Raw genomic sequence first — 23,069 nt, 5'->3', positions numbered from 1 at the left:
CAGTTTAAGTGTCTGCTATTTTTAGAATATTTTCACTGGTTCACCTTGCTATAAGACAGCCTTTATCCATTTGCACTCTCTTCAAACCCACAAAACACTTTGGACAAAAACGGTAATTTTACGTCACAGAACTGAAGTTGCTGATCTCTTTCTGCCTTGATCTGTCAGCTTAGTTAGTTAGTTTGTTACTGTGTGACTTCAGTGTTGTTTTGATATGTTAGTTTGAATCCGAATCCCAAAGTTAAAGCAATTTGAGCCTCCTTAAACTTTCCAAAAAAAAATTCAAAATAGTAATGTAGCCCCCTGGTTCAGCTAATATAGGCTAAATGTGTAGAAATGTACTTCTAGGAAACTTGGCTGGTTACATACCATATATAAATGAGCCATGGCCACAGTTATGCCAATACCCTGGTTTGAATTTTTTTTTTAAATTTGTCTTGACAGAAAGTTCAGAATACAGTGGCCTGAACAATTCAGCAAAATTGTATTCTTAATGATACACAAATGTGTATTTGACAGGAATCCGTTTTTTTTTTAATCTGCTCTATTATCAACTCTATTCTGCACGTGTTTCTTGATCCTCAGCAATTTGCAAGTGTAAAACAGCACATGCACTTAAGTTATTCAATGTCAGCGAAAGTCAATCAGTGTCCCTAATTTTAAGCTAGGTTGAAAAAAAAAATTCTCTGTAAAATGCATCTGCAGCAGCCACGCATTTCTGAATTTGATTATCATCCACTTTGTAAAGCAATGAACACTCCTAAAAAAGTCTTTTTGTCTTTTATTATCTAATGTAGTCCATTCTAACGACTGGTTTGAGGCTAACTTGACGTGGCTATGACAACAATGTCACCATGTGGGAGCTGGACACAGAGTCTGTACACACACACGCACACGCACACGCACACACACACACACACACACACACACACACACACACACTGAACAATGCGAAGGAGTGGGAGTCAGTACTGGGGAGTGAGGAATTCCAGTGGAGTGGTTCTGGTATTTCATCCAGAGGCAGAGCAGAAATCTCTATCAGTGCTCTGCTCCACTGAACTGAACAAGTAAACCTATGTTTGTTTGTCTGCAGAAAAGCAGAACTTCAGAGACTGATTATGGAGGAAGTGGCTCGGAGAGATAACAAACATGTCATGGAGCTGTAACCTGTGAGAGTTATTGTAGCTAATGTTGGACATGATGAAAGAACAATATATTTACAGATTGTTTGGAGATCAGATGTTGTAATCAAATAGCAAGTTTCTGAGAAGTGTGCAAACAGGAAGCAGCAAAAAAAAGTTACAAGGGCCACCACTGATTTTACACATGAAGATCACCGTGAGTTGAACAACAGCAGCTCTGGAGGAGGGTTTCCAAAATAAAAAAGTAACCCTGAAGATGTCAACAGATTTTTTTTGGTTTTTTTTTTAGCTTGGGCTTAAACATTTTTTTAATAGAAAACCGGCATTGGAGTTTAGTTACTTAAGGTTGATCCAATGCATCTATCCAGTTGCATTATGGGAAGTGTAGGATTCAATGTATATTAATATTGATGTCAACCTTTCTTTGAAGAAAATTGTCTCCCAAGTATTATATCTTTATATACATTATACATATATTACACATGTTACATTATGGCAAAGTAAAATGAATTGGTTAACACAGTCTCAGTGAAATACGCGTTATAAAAGATGGCAGAACAACAAAGAGACCAATGAAATGAGGAGTTTGAAAAGTCTGTCAGCAGCACTGCTCTCTTTGTGACTAATAGGAGATAAAAAAGTGACGAATATAATGGACTGACTAATTCTGCCGTCTGCTTCCTGAGGCTGAGTTGAACCTGTGGGTGTGACATTCAATCTCTAAACCGCCGATGGACTACTATATAATGAATAATGAGCAGTTGTCTTACTATTAATATAAGATGTAGTTTAAACTTATGCACATATTTGTCCCATTTCCAGCTATAAATCATTGGAAATCTGCTCACAAGCTATCGATCTCCCACTGAGACTTACAGCCCAGTTTTGATGTTTTTCTTGGACATTATATTTTCCATGCCAGCTTCCTGCAGCCACACACTACAGAGTTGATGTACAAAGCATCTGTCTACAGTGTGCACAGATAATGAAGGAAGGGATATGGTAATTTCCTGTATCAATTTGCTTGTCTGTCAAAGACACACGAGGCTTTCCTCCTTTGCACAGGCTGGGGAGTGCTGCACTACAGCGCCCCAGGCGTCTCTCAGGCACACTAAAGCTTGATAGATACAGTCACCTCCCCTCCCTCCTTTGAAGACGGGGGGAAGAAGGAGGTAGAGATAATAACATCAGTCTATCAAACACACCCCGGGGAAGAGGAGGGGAGAGGGAGGGACGGAGGGAGGGCGGGAGAGCAAAATGGGCAAGGAAAACGTACTGTAAAGGGCAGAGGGGATGAGAAAGAAGTGTAACAGTTGCAGACTGAAAAACTCTCGCAGGAAGGAAATCACAGATATATCTCTGACCCCAGAAATCCTGTCCAACTTGTCTTTTCCCCGTCCCTCCCTTTTCTTTAACCTCAAGGTCTGTCATTAGGGGCAGTGGGAAAATGGAAGCTGTTTAGCTTTTAAAGACCTACAATCCAGTGTATTATTGGGATTTTTTTTATATATATATATGCAAATTTATATCATGTTGAACATGTTTACCATTTTGCTGAGAGAAATTATTTTTTTATCTGTTTGTTTTCTTAGTTTTAGTCAACTTTATGAATCATAATGCATGATGTTCTGTTTTTCCCTCTCAAGTCATTCACTGGGTGTTTGTATTTTGAGGTGTGTGGTCAGAGCTGAGTCTGACAAAAACCACAGTGACCACAGGGGTCTTTCCTGCCTAAATAAATCTATTTTTAGCTCGTTGGTCATTTCTGAGGTCGGGAATCATTTTGAAACTTTGACTGGTTGAGTGGACACGAACATAGAAATACTGTTCTTTGTCCTTTAACTCGAGGTTCAGTGCGAGTTCAAACAGTTATAATGTTGTGAAGCATGTCATCCTTGTGTCTATTAAATAGTTAACCCTGCTTTGAGGTCCTCTGTGTTTTCTATCATTATGCTGTGCTGATAATTAACATAATTAGGGTGACATTCAGAGCTAACCAGGCAGAGAAAATGTGTCAAACGGGTCACAATGTCCCTGCTGAGGACACACTGCAGGTACTATATAGTCCACTATAGAGTTGTCTTCTGTGGTTTGTGTTTGGTCAAATGGATGAGTCTCTTCTAATTAAATTCATGAAAGAATTTTTAAATGACAATTTAGACTTTGATGCTGAAAAGGGTCACATTGAAAAGGAAAAGGAAAAAAATAATTTTTACTCTAAAGTTGAACAATTTAGGTTTACTCAAAACTGGTATGAATACAGGAGATAAAACATAGTCCATGCGAGATTTACAGTTATATAAAACACTAGTCTGACTTACTGGATGTAGATTGTGGTTATTAGCCGACTTTTTCTGTCAATATTCTCTTCATCCTCCTCTACCTGTTTTACCATTTCCAAAATCCCTGTCACAATAATAAACAAGAACAACAATCTCTGAGCTCGCAACCTAAACACTGAAAATGGAAAGTTTTCGCGTTATTTTCTCGAAAGTTATTTGTGGGGACTTACAGTAGTCATTTCTTTGCCAGGTCTCGCCTCCTCACGTGCAAATGTTCTGCCAAACGAGATCCCCCCTGACACGAGCTCTGTCCTGTGGTGTGCCTCAGGGCTCTGTCCTGGGTCCCATTTTATTTGCACTGTATATGCTCCCTCTCGGCCAAATTAAAAATCAGTTCAAAGGAATCTCATATCACTGTTATGCCGATGACGTACACGTCCTTTAAACCTGATGAGACAGACAAAAGACAAACTGGACCTATTGCACAAATGGCTGACAACTTCCTACAGCTTAATGCAGGCAAAACTGAGGTCCTGATCTTAGCTTCAGACAGTGTAGCCACTAAGGCATCTCGGTGTATTGGATCCCTTACCTCAGCCGTTCAGTCCAACCTTAGAAACCTTGGTGTTTATGACTCACGTCACGCCCATTTTATCCTCCCTTCACTGATTGCCCATCAGGTTCAGGATCCAGTTTAAAATCCTTGTTGTTACTTATAGAGCCCTCCATGGTCAGACCCCGGAGTATATGATTGACCTGCTCCAACATTATACCACCAGTAGGTCACTAAGGTCTTCCGATCAGGGCGTACTCGCTGTCCCGCGCACCCGTTTGAAAACTAAAGGTGATCACGCTTTTGAAACAGTTGCTCCAACTCTGTGGAACGCTTTTCCATTCGATCTACGTTCGCCAGCGTCAGTTGACGCCTTCAAAAGACCTCTTAAGACATATCTTTTCAGATGGTCCTTTGTCTCACCTCTTGATAGCTAGTGCTTTTATTTCAGTGGTCTGTTGTTGTGTACTGTGATTGTAGGTTGCTTTTAATATTGTTGTATTCTGCTGTTATTTCTGTTTGAAGCATTTTGTGAAAGGTGCTATATTGAATAAACTTGCTTACTTACTATTTACCATTTTGCAGAGAGCACCATTGCTGCATCATGAGTTTAGCACCGCCCACGATAATTGTGATTGGCTTAAAGGAGTACACACAAGTGAGGCAGTTTTTTTTCTCTGATTAAGAACATAATATGGGTACAGTCTGACCATCCTCCAGCACTGGCACAGCACAGTGGAGAAGGGTTTGGCTAAGTGAGATGGAAACAAAACAGCAAATCCTAAACATTTTAGAGGCAAAGGTGCAGTTGTGTTTTTGGATGTGATTTTTGGATCCGACTTTAATTTGCTACCCTTGTATCTTTTCACATGCAGTCACACCTATGAGCAATCTCACCTCACTCACTTCACCTGCAATGTGGGAGAGGAAACATACAAACATAAGCACAGTAAACACTTGTGAGGGTTAGTTCAGTCCAGCTGGAAGACATAAGAAATGACTCAGTTCTTTACTAAACACAGATCAAAGTTTTAGATGTATTTAAGCCTTTGTGTTCCCAGCTGGAAATAATCTCCTTAGCTACACTTCTTTGCCTCTCATTATATACGGCGATGTGATATCTCCTCCCTTATTTAAATAGGATCAAAGAGACCAAAACACTAATTCAACCAGAACAGTCTTTCAGAAAAGAGTGAATGCAGAATTCAGTTTAGGTTCTAGTCAGGGAGTCTAATTTTAGCACACTATACATCGACACCGTGCTATCACAGGGTTTTTTTCAGTCTCTTTATGAGTGGTTCGTGTAAAGTGCTGGAACAGACTCAGCTAAATGGCGGGGTTAAGGAGGAGTCAGTGTGCATGGAGTTGGTTCTCAGCGTGTGTGTGTGGGTCAAACTCTGTGTTCTATTGTGTAGTGGAAAAGCGACCAGATGGGCTTTTAGCTACTGAGTGCAAAGCAAATTGTAGAGAAATACAGCATTAATTTTGCACCGTGTGCACTGATATTACAAAAAGGTAAATCAAATTCTCACAGCGTAAATAAGTAAAATGCTCCACGAGCCAACATGGTCTCAGCTGTACACTGCAGCATCACTGCTGTAGCTACATGCCAACTCAGCCACACATTTACTTCCACAAACGTACCTTCTAATTAACACAATTTTGCACAAAATAAATGTTATGCAAGCTCAAAAATATAAAAATATCAACATTTTGTCTTTACACATGTTTAAAACAAGCTAGCAAAACCAGGAAATCAAGCTGAATATACTAAACATTCAAGCATGTAGAAAAGCATGGCTACAATTCCATAACAGATACACAGCATAACAACACTAAGACATGAAAAAGTTGGAACTATAGCTGCATCGTGTGTGAGACAGCGAAAGACAAAACATCCCCTGACCTACAGTCAGTTCTTTCCCAGGCTAAATATCTGGTCTATCTCTGTGTAGTATTACTCCTCACCAGGCTCAATGGGGATTTTGTTATTGCATATCTCCAGCCCACAGTGCCCTACTAAACCTCCCTGGAGAGATATCAACCAGCCACACAGCCTGGTCCCACGCAAGCCCCGCCCCTAGTCATTCATCTTTATTATCTTATAGGTCAGGGTCATTGTCACTCAGACAGTCTTAGTAATATAATTGACCCCACCTCAGGTCATTGACTCGATGGGTTTGTTTTTTATAATTTTGCACGATTGCTTTCCAATATGTCTGACTTCAACCTCAAGATCACATGAGCCAAATTAGATCTTGTTACTTCCTGTCTTTCTATTTCCATTTTGATGACATCAGTTTATATATTCCTGTTTTGATAATCAGCATATTCTGGTCCCTACTGTGGTAAAAGTGTCTGTTAGGTGTTAAAATTCAGCAGCCTGGCTGATACAGAGACAGCTGGCTCTCGCTGACTACAATTGAATGGGGTTTGTGGGTCACAGCAACAGTCAGCATTGATTGGATGGTAATGACATTTGTACAGCATGTCATAGTAAACAGCCACTAAACAATTGGGTCTAATCAATGTGATGTTTTTTTTGTTAAAAGAATGTCTTACTTGTCTCTTTCATTGCCTGTCTGATGACAGTATGACTGCTCAGACGATGAGGTTTGATTAAACAACTAAGATCAGATGGAAATTAAAGCACGTGTATGATATTGGACAGTTCTCTGACTTCCAGGATTCTGCCACATTTTGCACACATGCAGCTACTTTTCAGCAAAACAACTGTCGTGACTTGTCTACCAGCACTGTCATATTCTTCTGCTGCATGGTTGGTTTTTATGGCGTCCTTGCAGTTGATGTCACATTACTGTTTTTATCGTCTGCAGACATCTAACCTTCATGCCTATTTCTCTGTTGTTTTATTTCACTGGACTTTATTCCAGGGATGATTGATATTTATTAAAATTTTTGTCATTATAACACATTATATATATATATACACACACGGTAGGCACTGTATACTCTCCCTATAGTCACTATGTTCTTGGTCTTTGTCTGCAGTCAGGCGTGTCCATGTTTCCAGATGTGGGTGTGTTCATCCTGAGTGTGGATTCTGACAGATCAGCAGTATGTTGGACTGAATATCGATGTTTTATGACCCTAACTCAATGAAGTAGAATACATTTCCTCAGCAATGTTGAGCAGAAATGGGTGAAAGTTGCAGCATCTTCTTTTTCTATTTCCCAGTATGAGTTTTGTCTTTATTCTTCAAGCAATACTTTGTTTTTCTATTATAATTTTGTGGAATTCTTATGATTATTCGCTTTGTAAGAGTTAGATGAGAAGATCATTAATTGTCAAAACTGTCCATTAAATGTAACGCTGCAGCTGGTAAACACAAAGACTGGAAAAAAGAGCAGGACAGGTTGATTACTGAGGTTTCAAGGTACTGGCTAGTAGATTTTAATACCATTGGACAGTGTAGGACAATGTCCTCCTGTTTCCAGTCTTTGTGCTAAGCTAAACTCACTGGCTGCGTCCATAATGGACAGATATGACAATGGTATTGATTTTTTTTTTTATCGAATGCCACAGGGATGAAAAATGCATATTTACAACAATGTTTAAACTATTACTTAAAACAGAACATTTGATGTCTGTTCGGTGGTGTACTTTCCCATTTCTGCTTTCTGTTCCTCTGAATGGTCCCATTAGGGTCCTAACAAGGAAACCCAGAATTAATCTTACATCATCCACGTCTTCTTTTCATAATTTTTACCTTGATAACATAATCTTGAGATAACCTTTACTTCACTGCAGTTTAAGATATAAATATAAATGTGATCAGTCATTAGTGCGCTGCGCTGAGCATGTGTATGTGTTTTAGTGCCTATCTAGCCACTCCAGAGGGACACATTGGGTAATGCCAACACCAGCCCAGACCGAAACCCCTCTCCCTCCTCCCCCTCAGTGCTCTGCCTTTGTCTCTGTCATTCCTTTTTTTTTTTTTCCCTCTCTCGCTGTCTCACACGTGTACAGTGTGTCTCTCTCTCCCCTTAACAAAGCACTGTATGCCAGTCTGAGGAGGTTCCCCACTTTGAATTTATTTTTGACTTGAGTTGTAAAAAATGATGCTCTCTCCACCCTCTGTTTCATTCTATCCTGCTCTTTTATCCCTGTGGTCTGCAGTAATATCCTATTTACCCAGAAACCTTGGCTCACAATCACATAGCTACACACACACACACACACACACACACACACACACACACACACACACACACACCTCCTCCCCATTGTGTCTGGCTGGCATGCTGATGAATGAATGAACCCATGTGAGTATTCCTTATCTCTGTAACATGCACAAGGCTCATAGAGGGTGTTACTGTTCTATGAGGAAACCCCCTTTACTCCCACCAGAGTCCAGGTTAAAAAAAAAAAAAAAAAAGAAAAAAAAGCTGATTTCTAGCCTGGACCTGGAACCTGGAATATAATCCTAATCTGAAAACGCAATCATTGAATCCTTTAGCATGGCCCTTTGAATGCTCGGTCAGTCTCAGTAGTTGTGTAGTCAGACATGTTGAGGAGGTTGACTGAACATTTTAAGCTTGTCAGGCACACAGGCAGCATGCAGAGATAATGTGCAATAAATGGTACACAATTACAGAAAAAAATGGGTCTGTTTTTAGTCTGAAAACAGATTATCAGATGTGTGGAATTTTTATTGGTTCTAAAGTGCTCCGATACGTTTCCATTTCTCAAGCTTATATCGCCTCTCATTTATTATTCAACACATTGTGCATTTAAGATGACAGTTCGTATTCTGACAAAAAAAAAAAAAAAATGCAGTAACAACAAAACAAATTGAAAATAGAGAATTAAATGTGACGTAACCAGACACCACAGTTATTGATGCATCACCTCACAGCAGCTGTGGTCTGATGAAACCAGCCAATCAAATCTGTTCAGGAAGTACCACTGTCAGCTGCCTTTGTTCCTCACCACGCTCATCTCTCCAGCAGTAAAACACATAATGATGAGCAGGGCAGTAATAAAAGAAAATTGATGTCTCCCTTTCAATTCTCTCCTTGGTTCAGTGCGAGAAGGATATGGAATTATCCTGATGAAGTAATTTGTAGCTTGTCTGTCTGAGGACCCTTTCCAAAAGAAGTGGTGAATTATTAAGCATTTGTGCAACCTAAACAATAAGTGGGTTTTTTTGTTATTCCCATAAGTGCTATAAATGATGCTACATATTTAAAGGCGAGGGGATGTCTTTACTTCTCGGGTTGCTGTCCTGACTACACATCATGTTAGCTGTTGTCTCATTGAACCATGCTGTACTTTGAAAGAGTACGACATACTCGCATTGTGCTGTGGGTTTGGCGCAGTGTGAGTCTGCAGACGTTACAGGACCAGACCTCAGCTGCACTGTCAGCAGTTTGTCTTCGCAGCAGAGAATCAGTGTATTGTAAAACAAATGATTTCTGTGCCTGAGTTTGGAGCGGTGAGGAGACTCTTTTCTGGAGCCAGTTTGGGTTCAAGTTGGCCTCACAGTAAATCCCATCAGTGATTTCTCCTGTGTCAGTCCAATCAGGTCTCCTTCTCTCTAATCCCACTCTATCAACGCAGGTTTCAGAGCCAATTCCCACTGCAGGCACATGGCAGGGAAACAGAAGAGTGTGCTCTCTCTGCAGCTGAAGTGATTAACCAAGTCTAAATTAAAGGTTCAAGGTCATTTTTTTAAGATATTTTGAAGATTTGAAGGCTAAGTTTATGCAAGAGATTGGTTTAAATGTAACATTGTATCACTGGGGTCAACTAACCTGTGTCAGGAATTGTATTACTGCAAACAAGACAAGGTCAAAACCCTTTTACCATGTATGTCCTAACATTTGAACTGGATAGAGGAAGTTGCAGCATTCGGCCAATCAATGGTGTGACTTTATCACTCAGTCCCTGACTCACTCAGTGACAGACATGGGCGTGCATGTTGTGGTCCAGCCAAAAAGACATGTATACAACACTTGTGTGGCCATACCATAAACTAATTCAGTAACTCAATGAATGAGTGCTCAAGAGGTGCCACTAGTTTTATCACTGCCATGCTCTAGAGGTCTTCACAGGTCTAAAATGTTAGAGTTAATGAGAGAAGGAACTTTGGGACATACCAGAAAATCTTCCTCAAAACCATGAATTCATATAAAGTTTTGATGAACTAAGATGAGTTTTTAGGCAAGACAGGATAAAAGAGAGACACGATTCGAAGGAAAAGTGGGATGATTAGAGCTAATTCAAAATGCAGACACCCTGAACAGACCTTAAAAGAAAGAGAAGAGCAACACTGACAGGAGCATAATGAAGTTACCAAGCTGTCACGGTCAAAGAGAGAGAACCCATGTAAAGTCATAGCAACTAACTCCAAAAAGAATTAGTTTAAATGCAAAGTGAAAGTCTTAATTATCTCTTCTGCACCATCAATAAAACATTTTTGAACCCAGACAGAAAACTTTACTTTCTATCTTTCCCAATTTAACATCTATGAAACAAAATTCCCCAAAATAAGTATTAGCCGGCCATTATTTAATCGGCTAATGATTTCCTAAAATACTTCCTCCTGTGGTGATTACGACATCATACACTCGGAAACATTTGGACCAAAGACTCCACCCGACCCGATGGGATAATGTGGACCTGAGGTGTGTGAAGACCTCTACGCTTCACAGACGATACTCGACACTGGGTCTGTCCTGTATAATTGCTGCTTTATGCTAACCCAATAATCAGCAGCCTGGAGAGTCTTGCTCCTCTCTTACACTGAGTTACATCATCCCTGATTATTCCAGGATAAAAGTGAAGCGTGCGTGTGTGTGTGTGCGTGTGCGTGCGTGTGCGTGTGCGTGTGTGTGTGTGTGTGTGTGCGTGTGCGTGTGTGTGTTGTTCCTCATGCACAGCATACATCTCTTTATGGTGCATCCTATGTGGCTTTGGATTCCAGATAAGGAAGACAGAGAGGGCAAGCATGCAGGAGGTGAAACAAAGCCTGGGAATTGTTTTTCTTCCACAGAATGGATTTCTGCTTTACAAAAATTCTGTGCAGTGACGGTTCGATTATACAATTATCATCCATTTCTCATCGATGTGTCACAAAAATAGTTCATATCATTTAAAAAGGGAGCATCATGGTCCCTTTTTTTTTTTAACCATCTAGAACCTTCTGTTAAAAAATAAAGTGAGAGAGCATGGGGCCAAAAAAGCATGACGACATGAAGGAATTATGGAAGAAAAAATAGGAAAAGCAAGGAAGTGCAGGATAAGATAGGGAGAGAAATTCACTGCATTGAATTCAGGCTGAGCTGATTGATTTCAGTTTACTAAAAGCTAAGAGAGGGTCATCCCAGCAGCATCAGTCCTGACAGAGATGAAACAGTTTTTAAACACTTCCATTCATTAAAGACCTCCTCCCTATGATTGGATTTAAATCTTGGCTCCTTATCAGCAAAACAGCACTTACAATCTATTAAGTCATCTCACTTGCTTTGCTCTTCTGCCTCCACTCTCCTTCACTCCCTCTCTCTGGTGTCCACTCTGCTCGTCTCAGTGGCTGAGCTCTGCATGTGCTCTCTCTCTCTCCCTTTTTTCTGCACAGCCCTAAAAATACTCGCCTCCACTGTGCTGCGTTGACAGTTTGAGTTTGCGGCCAACGCATCATGACTCATTAATATTAGCCATAGACACACATCCACGTGAAGGACATACTGGCATTAGTTATGTAGCAACGACTCTGTGTCAGCAGTGGAGTGAGGGGATGAATGGAATCGTGTCAGTGTGTTTTCCACTAGTCTGTTCATTTTATGGCTGCAACCTGATTTTCATTTAAAACTGCAACAATTACTTGAACACATTTGTCCAATGTCAAAAATGTTGATCATTGATGGTTATTCAAATTCAAATCACAGTTTTCTGTTTCCAGCTTCTGAAATGTAAAATGTTGCTGCTTTTCTTTTTGTTTGTATGATAATACTGGTTAATAAAGATTTTGGCCCTTATTTCCTAAAAAAAAAAAAAAAAATACACTATACTCACATAGCTTTCGCTACGTTAATGAAGAAGGATGATAATTGTGAGTTACATTTCTACAATTGCAACTCTCTGTCCTTCTTGATTAATCTCTTGTTGATTTATTCTCTTTAAGATTTAAAAAAAAAATCACGGGAAATGACACTTACAATATCCCAGCGGCTAAGGTGATTTGACCACATGGGCCTCTCATATCATAATTGTATAAAACAGCAAGCCACATTTTTGAAATTAGAACTAGAAAACATTCTAATGGTTTTCTGAATCAACTGACAATAAAAGCCTCAAATTCATCCTTTTTTTCTTTTCTTTACAAAAAAAAAAAAAATCTAATTCACACATGGAGTAGCTTAGCATGAACACTAGCTTGCCTCTGTCCAGTGGTCCTGGAGCTCATAACCCACTATAAAAAAAAGAAAACTTGTAGGTTTTGAATGGATTAGACAAACTAGATATTGCAGGTGTTTGAACTTTAAAGTGTTGTTTTTAACCTTTTAATGTAGCCGTCCAAGCAGTTTCCCTCTGTTTCTCTTGGTCCTAAAATAAGCTAATCAGCTGTAAAGAACTAAGAACACTGCAAATGCTTTTTTTTTTTTTTTAATGGCTGCATTTCCAAGAAGATGAATCGGCTGTGGAAGTGAAACACGTGATGCATTTGTAATAAGCATTTCTGGTGATGCCACCAGAGTAGAGAGGAGAAATGGCTCCTAACCAAACAAAGCCAAACTAAAAGAATAGATGTGAACTCGTGGGACAGGAAGATATAATTGAGCGTGAATGCACCCCAAGACATGATGGATGAATAAAAGCATTTTGGGTGGGGGTAGATTTCCTGTGGTTGAGTGCTGCCACAGCTGAATGAGTGCGGATGAAAACACTTCTCTGCGGTGCTTCGTTTCCTACAGAGACTCAGTGTTACTGTAGTCCAGTGTGAACGTTGTTTAAGGGGCTGAAAACTCATTGACATTCTTGAGCAGGGTTTGGCTCTCCAGTGTGCTACTTTCATGCGTGAGTGTCTATCAGTGTGTGTATTCACAAATGCATGGCTAGCTGTTGCCATAGCAACATAAATGTGTGTAAGTGTGCACGTGTGGCTTTACACATGTGGATACATGGAGAGAGGGGGTTTGACAGAAAAAAAAAAGATAATCTGGGAATGATATAACTGTGAATGGACTACACAGCAGATACACACACACACACACACACACACACACACACACACACACACACACACACACACACAGAGTTAGACCTGTGCCTTTATTGCTAACCTTTTAATGGGGTTCAAGACCTTGTCAACTTTCTTTCTCATGCACTTAGTGTGTGTGTGTGTGTCTGGCTCGTGTTGCAGGCCAAGAAGACAAATGTTGCTTTAGAGCTTGTGGCAGTGGTCTTGCATGTGAGCCACCAGTCTGCGTATGGATGTTTGTGTGTGTGTGTGTGTGTGTGTGTGTGTGTGTGTGTGTGTGTGTGTGTGTGTGTGTGTGTGTGTGTGTGTGTATTACAGTGAGAGAGAGAATAATAGCAGATGCTCTCTCTGCTCTGGTAAACATGCTCCAATGCTGCTGCCATCTGGTTGGCTGAGTGGAGCTGAAGGCGCTATGGTGGTCGCTGTGAAATCACTGGCTGGTGGGAAGGCTCAGGGCTTAAATCCATTTAAGATAGAGAGTAAAGACAGAGCGAGGTAGAGGGCAAGTTGCAGAGGAGAAGGGGGGTCATGGGGAATTCTGCTTTTGTCCGCTCAAAAGGGCAGATGGAGAGAGCGGTGCACTGGGAGAGGGCAGAGGGCAGTCATGCATCGACAGGTGGAGGATGGGAGGGGGGAAACTAAATGAAAATCCAAGAGGCTGTGAAAACTTAGATTAGAGTATTCAAAACTGTTTTAACAAGACATGAAGAGCACTGAATTCATTTTAGCAGAAAGTCTCAGAGGTGTGACCTTTTTATCTGGCCGTCTACTGTACTGCTTTGATGCATTCATGTAATTGATTATTTAAGTAGTGAATGCTTTAAAATCCTGTCAACTAAGACTGACATAGAAGACAAATCCTCAGTGCTCAGTTTACTTCTCTTCTACTCACAGTCAGCGGGATCTACGGCAATACCTGGTGGGACTTTATTTCCGAAGGTTGGATCATCAGTTTGGGGCCCCAAATAAACATTCATTTAATTATTGACAAATTGGTTATTTTCTTGATTAATCCATTAGCTGGTCTTTAAAATGTTAGAAATATTGAAAAATGGTGACCAATGTTTCACAAAGCCCAAGGTGCAGCCAAAAATGTCTTGCTTTTGTCCCGACCAACAGTCCACAATCAAAAGATATTCGATTTATTATCATGGGGTTCTAAAGGAAGCATAAAATAATCACAAGAAGCTGGAGTCAAAGAATTTGAGCTTTTTGTCATCAATAAATGACTTAGAATAGTTAATTGGTTCATAAACACTTCATTTGTTTTCTGTTGATCAACTAGTCAATGAATTACCTAATTGTTGCAGCTCAGTTAGTTTTGGCTACATATAACATTTTGTATAATATTGATTAACAACATTGCTAAAAAAAAAAAATGACCAGGCAAGAAAAGGGGAGCCCGATAAAAGTACAGCTTTTAAAGAGTAATTCCAGTAATTTATCTTGACCCTTGCATAAAGTTGGATAACTCTCAAAAAGCTGTTAAACAAATAATGGTCCCATCTGTGCTGCAGAGGTCAAGACATTCTGGCATTTAGTCCCTAAAAAAACAACCCTAGTAAGTTCAACACATTTTTTTTATTTTTTTTTATTTTGGAAAGTTCCTCTTATTTTTATATTGGATATTTTCCAGCTGTTTGCACCGGCTAAATTATTTTATGAGTAAACTTTACCAAATGTGTCAAGTCAGTGGAGAGCCCCTTTAACAAATCCCAAACTGAGCCAAACTTATTTACAAGATAAAACAAACTCAAACTGTAAAATTATTACTCAAATTGCCGATTGTATGTATCCATCACAGCTTAAAGGATGATTTTGTAGGAACTAACCAAAATGATCCTTAAGAAACTCGTAAGACTTTTAAAGTGAAACTACAAAATGTATTCCATCATCATACCTGGATGCACACGGTATGTAAATGAGAGCTACATTACAGAAATGAGACTGAGAAAGAGAGAAGGAGAGCTGGGTGTAGCAGTGGTGACTGGTGCTCTTTCGAAGAGGTTATCTTTGGCCATACAGGCCTGCCTGTCTGTCTCCATCACATCAAACCGCACAAACGCTGCCCGTGGAGATGAGCCACAGAAGGCTTGGAAACACTGTCATCCCCTTTACCCCCATCTCTCATCCCTCTGTTTCTCTTTTCACATGCTGTAAAAAGATTGCGACGGTTTCTCGACTTTCCTTAATCCAGTTTGCCCGTGTGTTCTCTCCTCACCTCTTTTTTATGTCTTTTTTTCCCTCTCTGCCCTTCAAGCCAATGTTTATCTGAGACTTGTTAATATGCTGTGCTCTCCCCTCTCTTCTTCCTTCCTTTGAACTACTTTATTTTCTCTTCTGCTTTTGAACCTTCTCTCCAATCCTCTCTCTCTTCTGATCTTTTTTTCTGCTCCCTCTCATCAGCCTCAAAGCTCCATCTTTTTGGTGTAGCATTCCAAACCCAACAGGTGAAAGAGGCTTTGAGCTGTCCTCTAAACACCAAGATTATGAATCCTTTTTTTTTGTTTATATATATATTTGACTAATATATTTATTGAGTATTCTTATATGCAATCAGCATGGCTCGAAGATCTTTTAGCAAAAAAATTAAGTAGTTGTGAAAAAAATAGCTTTTGCTTTATTCAAATAAACAGGAAATTAAAGACAGCAGAGGAATGACATAAAACAAAGGACCAGCCTGGAGTCAAACCAAATGCTCAGGGTATTTTATCTCATCCATTATTTGACCAAACTGCTCTGCCATAGGGTCAATTGATTTGTCAATGTTTTAAAAATGTTTAGGGACCAATCGATTTAATGACGAATCTAAAGATAATTGGTAGATGAGGTGCTAATGTAAAACAATTATTAGTTGCCGCCTTTCCTGGTGTGTGCCTTTGCTGACCAACTTTGCTGGATGTTTTCTCCGAAAAAAGGTGGAAGTGTCCCCTTAATGTCTTAAAGGTCAGCCATTGGTGCGTTGGGTTATTTTGTTTGACAGGAGAAAATAGTGTCATAAACACGCGTTTATATTTAATATCACTTTCTATTAGGCGTTGATATTTTTTAAAATTTTGAATAGAATAGCACATTTTAACATTTTGAATTCCAAATCAGGCTTGTGTAAATTGAATGTTGGACCAGGATTGGCTTAAAGGCTATTTGTGATGTCACAAATTCTTCTCTATGCCCACTGCTCAAAATCAGATTTTCAATGAGCACAGAGAAACGTTCCCCTTTCAGTAGAAAACAGTACTTATAACTGTGCACATTCATCACAGCACAGTGAAGCTCAAACATTTAACTGAAAGAACAAGAGGAAAACCACATTTTTGAATATAATCATCAAGAAGTTTAAAGTTCAGATGGGTCAATGTGAGCAACACTGGAATCTTTCCTAAAGTTGCGTCTTTTTCAGTGTTGACACACGTGGAGTCATGCGAGTTGTTCAAATCAGCTTTATAACAATATCACATTCTGTGGCATCCATCTCAGTAAACCAGACAAATAACCTTTGTTAACGTTTGTCTGGTTAGGAATGTCAAGTTTATGTTCTCCAGTTATGCCTCCTTGAGCCGGGACTTTTCTCCCACAGAGCGGCAACAAAAGCAAGCTCAGTCCTCGTCATGTGCTACAATAACCAGCAGCTGCTGCTTCCCAGTTTGCTCAGCATGCAGGAGCAACACAAACACGAAATCAAGAAATACACAGTGAACTACCATGGCATCACTACGACAAGGGGAGTTCCAATAAAAACAAACCCTAATTTCCCACATGTAATATGCATGTTAGTGTGTTGTGCTAATTAAGGCCAAACACTTCTTTAAATGCTTCTGAAATGATTGTCTGTTTTATGTTTTAAGTAGAGAGGAATCTTTCTTATTCCTCTTTGTTTGTTTCTCTCTTTTTGTACCGACTGAGATGTTTCAGAGTCACAAGTCCTTTCATCTTGATGAGTCAGTGGAGCACTTCTCTGTGCTCTTTGTCATTTCCTTGTTTGTGTTGTTCAGAGAGTATATTTACAGCTAGAGTATATATTTACAGCTACACACTCATTATTCTGTCTGTTCCCTCTTAGGCTCTCGCGTCTCATCGAGCCTACCTCCTGACAGCACGCATTCCCACCAAGGTAAGAGCAGCAGTTGTGTTTTAAGTCTGCTTGTACAGTCATCGGAGTTTACCGTTCTTTTTTTATGGTGGAATTACAATGATAAACAGTAGACAATCTCCAAAAAAATGTGAGTTATCTAAATTTAAATTAATGACACAATACAACTCCAGAAATTTTGATTCTTTAAACCTGTACTAGTTTACTGGAAAGAAGAAGGTCTGAACACCACACTGACGTACTGAACTCTATGAAGTTGATATGACATAACATGTTACAAAAGATTTTGTAGCTGTAATTTAGAGTCATGTTTCTGTCCATGAAGTATTCACTCTCCTTTTTACTCAGTTTGGGTCCCCACAACTTAGGAGAGAACTTTTTTGGCTCATTAGCTGGTAAATGCATGTTCACTCATTTTTCAGTAACTAGTGTACAGACGATTTGAGAGTTGTAAGCTGTCACAATCAAAACCAAAACAATGAGCTAAAACGCTGTGCTAAAAAACCTGAGGGACACAGCAGACTCCAGATATCCGTTAACTTGTTGTCTCAAGTGACTTTTACTACATCGTGATTTCAATCTGTCCTAATATGTATCTAAATAAATATTAATAGAGAGCAGCTTTAGTCCTTTGAATCTCCGTTATTTACTAAAAATGTGTTGTTATTGCTGAATATGGCTAAAGGTATTAGTTTCTTAAGTTTGTATTATGAAGTTTCACTGAATAGCAATAATTTGTGTACCCTCTTGTAGATATTTTCCCAGCTGAGCACATCTTTGAATTATCGTGTATGTTTGCACACGTGTGATTGTTTTCACTGATGATACAAAGAGTAGATTTAGGCTTAAGTCGTAACTCTGTGTGCACCTGGTTATAGTGCAATTGCACAGTGAATTGACAACCTTTTTTTAAACTGCGGGGCCATAATGGAGAGCAGATGGCCACTGTTAGCACCGTCACCAGCAATGAAACATCTGTCATCATCTTTACCAGCATCGTCACCACTACCACATGAAAACCAGCAGTGCAGTAACACAATGCAGATGTTCACTGAAACTGCCAGCGATGCCAAACTGAGTCTATCACTCCTTCCATTATCAAATTTAACATCAGACTTGTGCTACTGTTGGTAACTCAGTGGGCTGGGTCTGCCTGCTCGTTTATGTTTCCAGAAACTGTATGGACACACAGTAAACCTCAAACCCAGTGCATCCCTATCAGATTTTCACCAGTGGAAGCAATCCTAGTTTATAGACATCTCTTTGCATATAAGTATTGCAAATAAGTGGTTACTGCACAAATCACTTTGCTTTAAGGGTTTCAAGGTTTATTTTGGATCTTCATACAGCTCTTTGACCATATCACATGATCTTGATCGGGATGAATTTCACTCAGCAGAGGCAGCTTTAGATCAAGCTTTTTAATATACTCTGTTCATTCTCCGATGATTATTCATTCACGCAAAATGTAATTAACCGACTTTCCTGTGTCAGCAACTTTCAACACCAGTGGGCCCTCATTGGCAGTAATGAAATTTAATATCCTCAAGTGACCACACGCTGACTAAAGCACAGATTCACAAAATCAAATGGGTCTGTGACCTTAGATGGAAACTACTACCTACAAATCTTGACTGATGAAACCTCTTGATTAGAGAAAGTATCACTCAGCAGTATTTTCCTCGAGTCATGATATCACATTACATCATATCTTGTACCAGGTCATGCAAATACGCAACACTTGCTCTTCAGATAGCTGTGTGCTCTCCAGTCAATAAGATGCTCACAGAGATGTTAAGTTGATTGGTTGTTTGCTTGAAAACTGATTTATAGTTTTAGTGGGGGAAAGAACATTCCAGCTGACCCTGTTTCATATGACATCATACAGTGTGTTTCCAGTGTTGTGAGTCACAGGTTTCGGATCCGTTTATTCAACTGGCTCGGCATCTGGTTTACATCTGCGTGCTGTCTTTCGACCAGGGAGGATTAGACACCTCTTTTATGAAGATAAAATCCCCCTTTATCAACTCTGCCTACTGCATGTCTCAGTTTTTTTTGCTTTTTGTTTTTCTTGGTCTCAATCCCTCCTGTGGTGCGAGGCAGGTCTTTTGCAGTAAACCTCTATATTTTTCTCTCCACTCGGCCAGATTACAGACACAGATCACCTCTGCTCTCTATTCGTTCAGCTTTCCCACCCTCATCCTCCTCTTCTTTTCCAACAATCCAGATTACTTCATCCACTCCCTCCGTCTCTTTCCCTACCTCCATGTTTTTTCATCCCCCACTCACCACTGTGCCAAAGTTCAGCAGGGATAATCGATGTCTTAAATCCAATCCAATCTCATGTTTTTATCTCAAAAGAACCAGTGTATAGTTTGACCTATAGGGACTCTTTGTGACTATAGAATATTTTCATTACCACTTACAGTAATCATTCAGTCAATACAATGTCACACAACAGTGAAGAGGGCCCACCACAAATTCTCAGCCGAACATGATGATTTAAACAGCTTGTTTTGTGTCACCAACAACAGATAATTCAACAGATATTCAACTACAATGATGTTATAAAGGGAAAAGCAGCAAATTCTTACATTTAAGAAGTTCTTTACATTTTTTTCTTCATTGTTTACAGATATTATTTAAAAAAAATAATTAATTATTGTTCATGGTATAATTGTTTTGGTGCTTAAAAGTTTGTCCAGTCCAAATTTAGTCACTATTCATATTCCCAGATTTTCAGAAATACTTAAATTTCTGTAACATCTTTATGAAACTCTTCATCATTAGGAATATTTTATTTTACTTTCCAATTTCCTCATTGTTACCAACGGTGCCTGTTCTGGGTTTTTGCAGCATCTAGTTAAAAGATGAAGCCTGCAGACATCCATGGAAACAGCTGTTACCATATTTCTCCTTCTATTGACTTGTTTTTAATGTGAAATCAATAATACAGTGGATATAAGTCAACTGCGAATGAAGATTATCTTCTGCTCAATGTTCCAGCACACGAGCTAATCACTGTACATCCTCTGTAGATTAATTTTCTAGCTCTCTGCTTAAAGCTGTGTTCTGCTTAAAGCTCAGACAGTGTTGGCTGTTCATTCATCTGAATGTACTGTAGGCTATGTTTTAATCTATGTTATGTTATATGAAAGTGGGATTTGAAAGTGGTGGTGTGTAAAAAAACACAAGAGAACTAGTCAGTATTTCGTCAGAGCTGTATTGTATTCCTGAAGGCAGCCCAAGGCCTTGTGGTTGAAGTATTGTATTGCAGTAGATGTAAACCCTCAGTTAAACACCTCACTGTGTATTTCTCTTCCCTTAGTAATAGCTGAAATCCCCCTCTAGCTCTGTCCTGCCCTTCTCAGTAGATTTTTTTTTTGTCTATGTGTCTCTCCGATTGATGGTTTGGCTCCTCTTGAGAAGCTGCAGGGTCTGACTGTCTGCTAGTGTCTCCAACAATACATACACACATGTTCTCAAACACACACACACACACACACACACACACACACACACACACACACACACACACACACACACACAAGCACACACGTCATTCATATTTCTATTCTTGCCTATTGTCTCTGTTTAGTTTTTTAGCCCCATGTTGCTATATATCTTACATGTTTGTATATGTGTATTGTCATTGTTTATTGTCAGAAGAAAGGGGATTTATATGACAACAGTTCACACTGGCCATAACTTTCAGAACCAGGACATAACATAACGCTAACTATCTCAACCTGAAATCAAACTTGAAAGAAAAATAAATATGCAGCTGCTTAAAACTTAGGATTGTCACTAAAAGTTAACAGTATCCTGAATGTTCACAGTGATAATCAGTACCTGCACATCTAATAATCTTCTCTACAGAAAAACGAATATAATTTAAGTTTTTCATAAAAATTAGGACTAAAAGAAAAGAGTAGTTAAACTGACAGACGGACAGTGAACGAATGAGTGACCAACACAATTACTGAGGCATTTGGTTCCTCCATACACCTCAGCATGACACTTGCCATTGGCTACAACTCAAATGTATCACCACACTGGCTTGAATCAGCCCAGACTGCTGCCACATAATTTACTGGCTGAATTAAATAAAACTGAGTGACCTCTTTCAAGATAAGTCTGGGCATTGTTTCCTGCTCATTGTAACAAACAGAAAAAAATAAATGCTTGGTAAAAATATCAACATCAAAGTCTGTAGTAAGTAATATTGCAGACCTCTCTACTCCTTGTACTACATTACCTCGTACATATTGTAGTATATACTGCATTTGTACTGTGTAGCCTATGTACTAGACCCTGCCATATTCAATAGACAAATTCACTATTCTCACATGCTGTAAATAAATTCAGTATCTCACAATGATGTGTGCTATCTTGACTTCCCTTCATACAATATGTAATGAGACAAAGGTAATAAACTATTAGAGTTAATATTGTCCTATTCTCTCAGTGTGACAGTATGTTGCAATTTCATTTTATCATTTTACTCTAAATATTGAGTAAAAAGATACATCCTCATACTGACCTGGTAAGCAGTTATATTCATTATTGACTGATGTATCACAACATCGCTACAGCAACCAAAATTTAGCTCATATACTGCCGCTATTAGCTTTTTTTTATGGAATCCCAAACATTTTACCTGCTCATTCTGTATCATGTGTTGATTGTAATGTAATCATTTGTTGTTATTTTCTATCGAAGGTGACATCTTCTAGTTGTAGATGGTATGTTAAAGGCATTAGTTGGTCACAACAGATCATGAAGCCTTTGCTGAGTTGTAGCTGTAATAAACTATGAGATAATGGTCAATGATAAAATGTAGAATAAGTAGAAAGGAGTCATGAATTCAACAAAGAGGTTTTGTCAGATGCACTGCAACATGTACCTAAAGGGGTGTTAAAATGAGGTAAAATAAATCACCTCAAGCTACTGGTCTTCCCAGACAAAGTGGGCTGAAGCATCAAAAAGAGCAACGTTTTTTTTTTCAATGAAATAAGGTTTTATTTGTATTCATGAAGTCAAGTTTTATGTTATTTAGTCTTCCATAAGTGATGTAATCTGCCTTAAATACATCAACACCAAATGCCCCGAGTTGTGCTGTTTCCATAGTTTTTTTTATCCTTCATAATAGCTAATTATGTGTGTATTTTTGTTTTATCTGACAATTAAGATATTGAATGGGAATTAGTGTGTGTGTTTACAATGTCCTTTTTAATGGAGGAATTGTTACTGTGTTTATACTGTGGAATTAGTAGCCACAGGCACAGCCACATGCTGAGACAAGCACACGTGCGCACACACGCACACACGCGCACACACACACACACACACACACACACACACACACACACACACACACACACTAGTCAGACAGTAGACAGACAGTCTGTTTATCCTCTCATCTCTGAGCCAAGCCTCAGGAACACAGCGCCCACCTGGAATAGTCCGGCCTCCCTGCCTGGCCTGCCCTCAGGCACTGAACAGTATGTGTTTCTGAAGCTGAGAATAACTGTGCTTAGTATATACTGCAGTCGAATGCACAGGTTTCCCATCACACATAAAGGCATCTCTTTTTCTCTCCGTTTTAAGCAGAGCAAGGCAGACCTCTGCTTTCCTTTGTCCTGAGATGCTCCCTTGAAACATAAATTAAAAAGGTGGATGTTAGACTGCTCTGTTTTTCTTTAGCCTGATGTTGAGAAAAGTAAATGAGGATCAATGAGACCTTTTTCACTTCACTTTGCATTTTCTGTCAAAACTG

General features: G+C 39.3%; 1 protein-coding gene across 2 annotated transcripts in view; it reads left to right on the top strand.

Annotated features, from left to right (window-relative positions):
* LOC138194444 (F-actin-uncapping protein LRRC16A-like) overlaps positions 1 to 23,069 on the top strand; it is a 65,992-nt gene that overhangs the window by 7,174 nt on the left and 35,749 nt on the right. For both annotated transcript variants that reach the window (XM_069143186.1, XM_069143185.1), the window contains exon 3: positions 17,261 to 17,311. In XM_069143186.1, the coding sequence (XP_068999287.1) occupies positions 17,261 to 17,311 (51 nt within the window). The remainder of the gene's footprint in view (positions 1 to 17,260; positions 17,312 to 23,069) is intronic.

The sequence above is a fragment of the Embiotoca jacksoni genome, unplaced genomic scaffold (assembly GCF_022577435.1).
Source record: "Embiotoca jacksoni isolate LCO1_2020_lvr unplaced genomic scaffold, fEmbJac1.0.p SCAF_11, whole genome shotgun sequence".
NCBI lineage: Eukaryota > Metazoa > Chordata > Actinopteri > Embiotocidae > Embiotoca > Embiotoca jacksoni.
The sequence above is the reverse complement of the archived record's forward strand: the minus strand, read 5'-3'. Positions and strand labels throughout refer to the sequence as shown.